Below are 9,769 nucleotides of genomic sequence, written 5' to 3'. Positions count from 1 at the left end.
AATCGCAGTGCGCGAAATGATTAGAGTCGTTCAGAACTCGTCAGCTGATTATAATAAGAATTTAAATACAAATGACATTCAATGTTTTTTGACCCCCATGATGTGCTTTAAAAGTACCTAAACTTAAATTATTCTAAAATCAGTCTAGGTTACATGTAGTATAACTTATATTATTGTTTGTACAGCAATCATTAATTATTCAATACAGGCAACGTTACTAAATTAAACCATGTACTTATCTTCTTGAAAATAACACTTTACATTAAATTACTCGAACTGTAGATGTAAAATAAAAAATGTGTAAGTTTCGAACAAAATATATATCAATAAAAAAATATTTTTAATTTTACGCGCCCTGATGTCACTACTACTACTCTAGGAGAATTCGTCGCAGCGACATCACACTTTCAGTCTGAATTACACTCACGCACACGCCATACTCACACTAAACTACAAAATCGGGATTTTTTGTATAAATATCCGTCATTTATGGATGATTTTTGGTATAACGTTAGCAGAGGTAGAGATGAGTATGTGGTTTCATTTAATAACGCAATGTCAAAATTACCCTGTATGTGTTGGTATATTTTAATCACAATTCAACAGACTTACAAAAGGTACTTAATGGTTGAACATAGATTGGAGCCATTCATAATAAATGTGGCTTTTAATATTTTAAGTTTTGCTTACTAAAATATTGTTACATTATATTAAAAACAAATATCATAATGAAACCAGGTTATAGTGTTAAATTACTGAATTAGATTATATTGTATTAAGCTTCAGTATTCAAAGATTACTAAAGTTATTACTTAAATTATAGAAGTATTTTTAAAAAATTGAAGGAATTAATTGATTTATTTATAATTATTAAGTATGGATACATAAAAATTAAAACAATATTTCCACATTTGTCCACTGCTGAATAGGTTGTTGTGGAAATCTTTAAGGAAGGGCAAGGTTCAGCAGAGAACTTCCTATTTTCTAACACCTATATCATATTGCTTAGAAATTACATACAGAATTATATTTTATATATATATATATATGTATTTGAGTCTAGATTATGATTAATATATATTCAAATTCTTTGGGTTTCATTACAAGTTACAAGCAATGGTTCAGTTTACCTTGGATTTGATTGACTCTTAAGTAATTCAAGCTCTTTAGAAACTCTCTCATAATCTGCTCTAAGTTTCTTGCTTTCTGCTTGCAAATCTTCAAATTGATTCTAAAAATAGGAGAAGGATCAATAAATGATTTTGGTTTGTGCTTCTTTTAATATGTTAATGGTAGTGACCGCACTACACTCGATGGTAAGCGGAGTGGCATCCATAAGAATGTTGTTTTTTTTTTAATGTTTATTTAAGGAGCTTGGTCGTTATTTCACGACTATGTCGCTCCCTATGTCCACTTTTATCCATGCCTACAAAATTTTTATAAAATCAAAATATTTTTTTAATAAACCCTTAGCCTCTTCCGATAGAATGTTGATTGAAAAGAGACGATTATCCCTCAACAACGATCCCCGTACACAAGGTGTAAAACTTAACATAATGGCACATATAAGTGTGTCATGTTCAGGGATCACCCTGTTTATATCTAGTTTCAAACAGCCTGGCATAGTTTGTAATGGCGAGAGATAAAATCATATTTCAAATGGAATTTACTCAACTTACCATCAGTTGCAGTTACATCACCTTGCTATGACTGCATAAAAAAACAATGAATCTTATACCTGGCATAGAACGCTCTGCTGCCTCATAGCAAAGCAGCTCTCCATTACATCCTTGAACCTCTCCTTGTCGGCCTCCTGGTACTTCTGTGTGTCTGTCAGCAGTTTGTCAATGCGATTCTTATACTCCGTTACAACTGGAACACATCGGATATATTCACTATATTTCTAAATCCAATTTTATGTAGAACTAAGAGCATATTATGTGCTGTGTTGTGAAAGAAAAAGGTGGACTCTCTATTTCTAACACTGATTGGTACTTGGTACCCTCTTGATATTGTAGACTTTATCATGCTAGCTTTAAAAGTGTTATTAGATAAAAGTCTGAACTAATCCTGCGAACATGTGATGTTTTCTAAGGATTTTAAATTTCTTTAAAGATACTTTAACCTATTTTTAAGCTCACATGAATTAATTGAAAGATGATTAAATTACTGTGAAAGGAACTTTAATAATAATTAGTTTGATATATAAAATGCCAACATCGCTATAATATTTTACTGGTACTAGGTCTCTCAAATGTGAGAGTCTGCCTGGTTAGGTACCGCCGCAATGTCTATTTCTGCCGCCAAGCAGCAGTGTGTATTCACTGTTGTGTTCCGGTTTGAAGGACATTGTAGCCAGTGTAACTACTGGACATAATGAGACTAACATCTCATGTCTCAGAATAGTGAGCACAGTGGAATACCAAGTCAATACTTTGTATTTCAAGGTTTTGGATGGTGTTTCTGCTGTTTATAGGCGGTTGTATCTCTCACCACCGGGCGAACGGCAAGCTCGTCTCGTCATTCCAAGCAATAAAAATAATGAAATAACTATATTTCCGAGCCTCCTCTCAACACACCGAAAACCGTCTAAAAGTCTGAATTTAGTCAAATGCACGTTATTAACAATTAAAATTATTGGCCGTGCAGAACTGAAATGAAACACTAAAAGTTTATAAGTATGTAGTGAGAACCTTACCATTTAGTTGATATTTCACCGACTTCAGCTCCGATATGCACCGCTCGGATGTCAGAGTCTTGTCATATTGTTGCTGCAGGTTATTAAGGTATAAACTTATAATAATTAACCCCACTACTACTAATAAGCATATTGCGTATGTTTTCTTTCTAGCCCAATATGAGATTAAACTTATAAACATTTCGTTTTTTGTTGAATTAATATGTAGGAGACAACCTTAATGTTTTTTTTTAATATTAGTGTTCGGTTTTTCACTTACTTTTATTTTTTTAGTTCACATGATAAACAAAGTTGTATCCGATGATAAAACGGTAAATGTAAGAGAATTTGGTATTTACAATAAGTACAATATACAATAAACCAATCGTAGGTAACAAAGATTTTTTTATGTTTACATCCGTGTTGCTGACAATTGACATGCTGACAGTTATGACATCTGCGGTTATGACTTATGACTTCGACGGTGTTTTCACTTATGATTTTAGTTTTCCCTAGTTTTTTTAATTATGCCTAGAATTCTTTCAATGGATAAAGCCCTATTTCGGGACACAAGATTATATAAACAATATTTTACTTGTAAGTAGGGTACCTTTATGTTGTTATTAGGCATGAAATAGATATCTGACGCTCAACTAGATCATTATTCACTGGGTTTCTTATCCTATTTAACATGTTATATGACCCCTGTGGGCTATTGTCGGTAAGTGAAAAAGCAGCATTTGTTGTTAATTTTGTATAATAGAACACTTGGTATTTATTAGAAAAAATGTATATCAGTTAAAACATCAGAAACGGTCCCAAAAGACGAGTATCCATTATCCTACACTTTAAAAACTTAAACATTTTTTTAAACAACTAAAGTGTTTTTCTTTCACTCGTTTACGTTAGTTATACCTATGTGCACGTGTACACTTTCAATTTCTCATATATTTTTTAAAATTATTTCGAATTAATAACTGTTCTTATGAACGTATAAAATAATCAAAATTGTATAAATAGAAGTAAATAAATTTTCTTACATTTATTACATATCAAAATGCGTAAGAGTTGTGTTTAAACCTTACAAGCAAGGTACTGTTAGTCTATACAGTACCTGATTTTTTTTCTTATTCATCAACAAGTGGTACCTGACTGTGCTGTATATATAAGGTATGCTATTTTTTACTGCATTTAACTTATTGTTTCGCAAAAACTCTATGAGGCTAGTAAAATCGATGACACAGTTGGCTATAATTATTTCACAAAAAATTTCTACGTGGATAGCATGTGACCTATTCATATACAATATAATATATTTATATTACATAGTGCGCTGTACCTTCTATTAAGTATTTCATTGAACGTTACGCATAGATATGTTGATTTTTTATTCGTATATTTACGTAAAACGTAGTCTCGTTTCTGCATTTAGACTTTGACTCCTGTTTGACATGTGTGCGTGCGGACACTGGCCGCGTATTTATAACTTCCGATGCGAATGTGTGCAGCGATTTCACTTTTACGTATTATGTTGTTTGTTTTTAAAATTTGGATTTAATATTATAAAAATATTTAATGGTAATAATTACATTGATTGCTTAAAACATCTTTAATTTGTAAAATCTTTGTTCTATCACATTATAATTAAATTAAAAAAAATCTTTCAAAACTATGTACATAGAAGTGATTTTTATATTTATGATGTATGTTCGCACTTTGCGTAATGGATACATATGTGAAAGTTAATATAAATTGTAATTAGCATAATTAGCTCAGACAGTGTCCACAGTCCATTGTAGGCTAACTGCTAATGGCGAATTGTAAACACATATAATATAATGATATGTGCCAACCCTTTTATCCCGAAGGTGAGCAAAGGCATTACTTACATACAATCCAAAATAAATTTACTTGATGGAATTTGGAAGAACAGAATCTCATCGATTTTTGAGAGCTGAAGGAATACTGCGAATTGTCTTAATTTTTGGTTATAATATGTCTAGAATAGAATGTGAGAGTCACAAATGTGATTGTAGAATAGAATATAGTAATATTCATGAGAAAATAATTGACACTGAAACCATTGATGCCATTTAAAAAAAATAAAAAAAAACATAAACCAAATACCACATGAGACACCAAGATAAAGCGAAGCTGTGAACACAATTTAGTATTAAATAAGTACACTTATTTAATCATGTTAATTTATGTTTAGCTCATTATATACAATACAGCTAATAATCCAAAACATATCAATTTCAGTAATAAACATATTCATCTTAGTGAGCCATTGTCTAAAATCTCAATGTCTACTAACAAAATAAGAGTCTGACAAGTCACAGAAAAAATGGTTGCATAGGTCACCATAAACAAGTATATTTTAATCATGTTTGTGAAAGAAATTTATAAACATAAGTCAAGGAGGCCAAGGTCTTACCAATGCTTACTAGACTAGTTAAATGTAGTGCATTCAGCAGTTTACATGAATTTGTATTTTTTATGATAGAGGGCAAACAAATAAGTGGGTCATTTGACGGTGAATGATTACTGTTTTCCATAAACATTTACCGAAAGACACACACGCATTTTTCCCCAAGCTGTATGTAGAGGCGCAACCAAGGCACCCACTTTTCCCCAAATGTGTTCTGTCCCATGATGTGATAGGGGCGAGCTTACCGCCACATTGGGGACAAATTCCACACTCCAGGCTGATACTGAGCAGGAAACCCCAAATATTACTTCGCTCAACCTGGGAATCAAGCACAGGGCCTCAGAGCGCTGCAGGACCATGTGTGCAGTCTGCCACCAAGGCAGTCTGATTTACCGAAAATTCCATCAACGCATTTCATTGTAGTTATAGTGCAATTGATTCTAAATTCAGCCTACATTAGTTCATTGCAAAGAGTGGGTCACAGAAATCAATGCTTTTCATAGAAATATCTATTCTAATTGTATGTTAGTTTATTTTTCTGTATGCTGGCTGGTATTTTAGTTGTATATATACTGAGTGAATGCATTATATCTAATGTCTAGAATGCAAGACTGGATGGGTACTGCTGTCTGCTGCTAAGTATTATATAAAGTAAAGTTACATTCTTGCTTGAAGGTCACCTATCACTAATTATAGAGTGTTATGAGATTTAAAATCTAATAAGTCATGATAATTAGTAAATGACACTTTGTAATATAGTGTTTTTCTTGTAAAACAAAAGACAATATAAACTGATAAATTTGAAACACTGAATTATTATAGTAGAATATGTTGAGCATACATAGAATTAAAATAAATAGTTTTATTACTTTGTAATCATTTCGCGATTCATGGGGTTTGTACTTATAGTTATTTATGGGTGTGTGTAATAGGTATTTGAGTAATGTATACCATTATTTATTTGGCTATAAAATAAATATTTTAGGGATTCTAATTTTTATATAAAACTCCCATTGAATATGCTTACAGTATATGATAACCTTATCAATGTGTATTACAAATATTTGGTGTCCCTATCTCAAATATGATATGGAAATCTGAGCCTGCCTGACATGATTATTTGTGCTTTTTGTAAAATTCATATTTAGAGTTATAAAATTACTATATTTAAATGCTATGTAAATGATTAACTGCTGTTTATATGTGAAGAAAAATAAATATAAAATTTATGTTAACATGTTGCCATGCGAATTGTTTTCGACATCCAACAGCGATATTTCATTATGATTAAGTCTTTAGAACTATTGAATAGACAATAACACCATGAATAGTACTTATTGCTATATCCAGTGGTTGATATTTCTAGATATTGAAATAAATGTATTAAATTTACAGAAAATATGTCACTTATTATTTCAATTTTAATTGAAGACTCCAGATGTTAGATAATCTAGAACTAGAGACAACCCTACATTTGCCACCTCTTATTACGATCTATATTTAAGATACAAATATCCTCTTAATACACATAGCGAGACAGCACCTAGGCATTGTGTGCTCAATACAATGCGAGTTCAAATAGTAATAATTTATCATTCTGTCTGCAGATTAAAACAACATGGCGGAAGCGCACTCAGCTGTCGCCTTTTCCTTCGCGATTACCCACGACGGGTGGGACGTCAACTTCGACCGGGAAGTCTTGTACCTGGTGTGGGAGTCCGGTATACGGTCATGGAAGAAACGCCTGGCTAGATTCAGGGCAAGTTGTGACAATCACATATTTAATAAATTTTTCTAGTAAATATCTTCTTCTAGTAAAGATCTTGCTAGATTTATGCTGTAGATATCTTTTTGATTACAAGATGAATGGACCGGCTTCGCTGGAGTAGTATCACTGTCTCAAGAAATCAATGTGAAGCAACAGGTTGCTGTTGCGTTTTGCACAATAATATACTTATTTTATAACAAAGTTAGAAAAATACCTTTATTTTGATATCACAGATTAATTTTTATTTTTTAGATTAGCTAACAGAATTCTTTTTTTGAAATCGACATTGCCATATTATTTTAATTATAATATTTTGTCTTAATTCAATATCTAATTTGATTTTATCGCTTACAAACCCCTTATAACAAGTTTACATAACTAAACCGGGGCGTTTATGGCCCCTCAAGACGTGTGACCTCCACAAATATCACAGCAATCAATGTCAAGTTCAATTCCACAGAACAACGTGCACAATGGAGTGTATCCTGGCCATTTGCAATCCCTGTACGTGTTGTGGACCTTGATAGTCGCCGCACACTTCGGAGGTTTCAACATACCGTTTGGATTAGTACAAAAGATGCTAGCAATACTGCCGGGGTGAGTTTTTTTAGTGGCCATTATGTCCGTTGCTGGACAAAATGTCCCCTTCTTGTTTTTGATACATTACGGTTTAGTGTAGGTTGTTTTGGAATCAACTGTTTATTAGACAGGTATACCATAAGCACGATGCTAATTTGAATCTAAAATATTGATACAAACCCATGCAAAAATCTTATATTACTCAATAGCTAATAATTGTTTTCTTTAATAAAGAATTAACACTGTTAAACTTCGAAACAGAACCGTGTATTTATTTACATCGATAAAACTCATTGATGTATCTTTCTAAATGCTACTGTGCAACTGCAATAAAAATCTTTATATGAAATAAGAACATCTTTCTTAAATTACAATTTAAAAAAAGAATGTGTAAAAAAATCATATTTGAATAAAGAGCAATATATATGTGCCAGTAATATTTCAAACACGCGACAATGACAGCAAACAAAATGGCACATTTAATGGAGGTCCCCCTTCGTAGTCGGCACACGCGTCCTGATGTTTAAATGACAGGCCCCCAGTGAAGGCATCAGCCAACACAATTAGGCACTGAATGGATAACCATGACAACAGCGGCTTCTCGATGCTATTATTTTCGAGGTCATTTTTTTATACAACACATTACACGTGCGTGTAAACATTTTTAACGTACTTAAAATAAAACCTTGGTAGAAACTCTCCTGTTTTGGCGGATATGAGCCGACTCGGCCGCGTTGATGCCGAAAGACTGGCGTGAAAAATGGCCTGAATATATTATTTGAAATTTAATTACTGTTGGATCACTATATAGAGAATTTTCATAGGGATATTATTAACATAGTCAGTAATAAACTCCATAGTCTAAAAATATATATCCTGAAATTATAACTAACTAAATGTAGTGGTTTAGTATTTATTCTTTGGGGATTAAAAAATCAGTTGGAAAAGGAATGTAGTTTTATATCGGTGAAAGAATTTTCAGAGTTAGCCATTAGTTTCAATAATTACCCTACACGTCCAAACATACAAACAATCCATACTAGTTTATAAGTTATGGAATTAAAATATACCAGTACATAATATAAATAATAATCCCATTATCCTCTGTTACTGAGAGGATATAGACCTCCATCATGTGGGCCAAGTACGGCTTTGTAGACTTCAAATGCGTTCGAAATTCTTATGGAGAATTTTAAAGTATGTAAGTTTCCTCACGATGTTTCCCTTCACCGTTAAAGGGAATGTTATTTCCAAACAATACTTATAATCAATTTGGAAAGGATATTTTATATAAACTAGCTATGCCCGTGGCTTGGTCCGTTTTGAAATCGGAGTCACAAAGGTTTCCTGCGTAAATCCGAACCGACGAGATTTTTCACAACCACGCGATTCTTCAACAGTAGTTATATTTTAGTCAATTTACATAAAACTGTAATGTACTATTAACCTAAACTTTCCTCAAGAATTGCACTATATTTTAGTAAAAACCGTACAAAAATCCATTCAGTAGATTTTGATAAATTGATCACATAAGACAGACAGATTTTGGGGACTTAAAATATTTTAGATATGTTCCTTCTTTAAGTATAGCATGGATTGTAGTGTGGGTGATAGATGGAATGCAGACGAGATTACATTGAAACTTCTTGAGCAAAATACTTTATGTAACATCAGATTATCATTTAAAGAGATAGGTTGAGATTTATGATAACGATACTTTGATCTTCATAATCTTGTTTACCAGTTTTGATTCTTTATATAAAAAAGAAAAAACATACAAAAAAGGTTATATTCTGGTTTACTTAAGACTTGTTAATTGGTAGAAGTGTTGTGATATTTTAAGCAGCTGTTTCATTTTTATATTGTTTTTTTAGCAATTATATGATTTTATTAAATCATTTATCATGTCTCTAAAGTCGTGTTTGACACCTGGAGTCTCCCTCATAATCAAATTCACCTCAATTAAAATCTATCAACTTTATTTAGCTATTTTGTTTAGTCCAAAATAGCTAAATAAAGTACCTTACATACTGAAGTCCATTGGCCATTCCTTTTTCATCCAGCTTGTAAATTTTTTAAACAGATTAAACTCTGACATATACCTACATATACAAGATGTTGCTTTGCATCCCTGCCATGTCTGAAGTGTCCATTGTAATGGTTACACATAATCTAATAAAACAATGTAAGTGTTACCTTCAACGGGAATCTGATTATTTGATTAAATTATTTTACGATTATTTAGAATTAACCCCCACGTACATGTCAGAATATGACCCCAACGCGAATAGCACACACACACACACACACGGAC

At 32.2% G+C, this 9,769-nt stretch overlaps 2 protein-coding genes across 2 annotated transcripts in view; one reads left to right on the top strand and one right to left on the bottom strand.

The window, feature by feature from the left end:
- Positions 1-371: 371 nt before the first annotated feature.
- Positions 372-3,126, bottom strand: LOC115455536. Its single transcript, XM_037444062.1, has 3 exons — positions 2,699-3,126; positions 1,739-1,872; positions 372-1,231 (listed from the first exon to the last, which is right to left on the bottom strand). The coding sequence occupies exons 1-3, from the start codon at positions 2,877-2,879 to the stop codon at positions 1,127-1,129; spliced, it is 420 nt and encodes a 139-aa protein (XP_037299959.1). The 5' UTR covers positions 2,880-3,126; the 3' UTR covers positions 372-1,126.
- Positions 3,127-3,577: 451 nt separating this feature from the next.
- Positions 3,578-9,769, top strand: part of LOC115454897 (carnitine O-palmitoyltransferase 1, liver isoform) — a 33,390-nt gene continuing 27,198 nt past the window's right edge. Inside the window, exons 1-3 of the mRNA XM_030183608.2 lie at positions 3,578-3,847; positions 6,716-6,867; positions 7,337-7,473. Coding sequence (XP_030039468.1) covers positions 6,727-6,867; positions 7,337-7,473 — 278 coding nt within the window. The 5' untranslated portion in view covers positions 3,578-3,847; positions 6,716-6,726. The remainder of the gene's footprint in view (positions 3,848-6,715; positions 6,868-7,336; positions 7,474-9,769) is intronic.

The sequence above is a fragment of the Manduca sexta genome, chromosome 27 (genome assembly GCF_014839805.1).
Source record: "Manduca sexta isolate Smith_Timp_Sample1 chromosome 27, JHU_Msex_v1.0, whole genome shotgun sequence".
Lineage (NCBI taxonomy): Eukaryota > Metazoa > Arthropoda > Insecta > Lepidoptera > Sphingidae > Manduca > Manduca sexta.
Note: the sequence above shows the minus strand (reverse complement) of the source record. Positions and strands in the feature narration are given on the sequence as shown.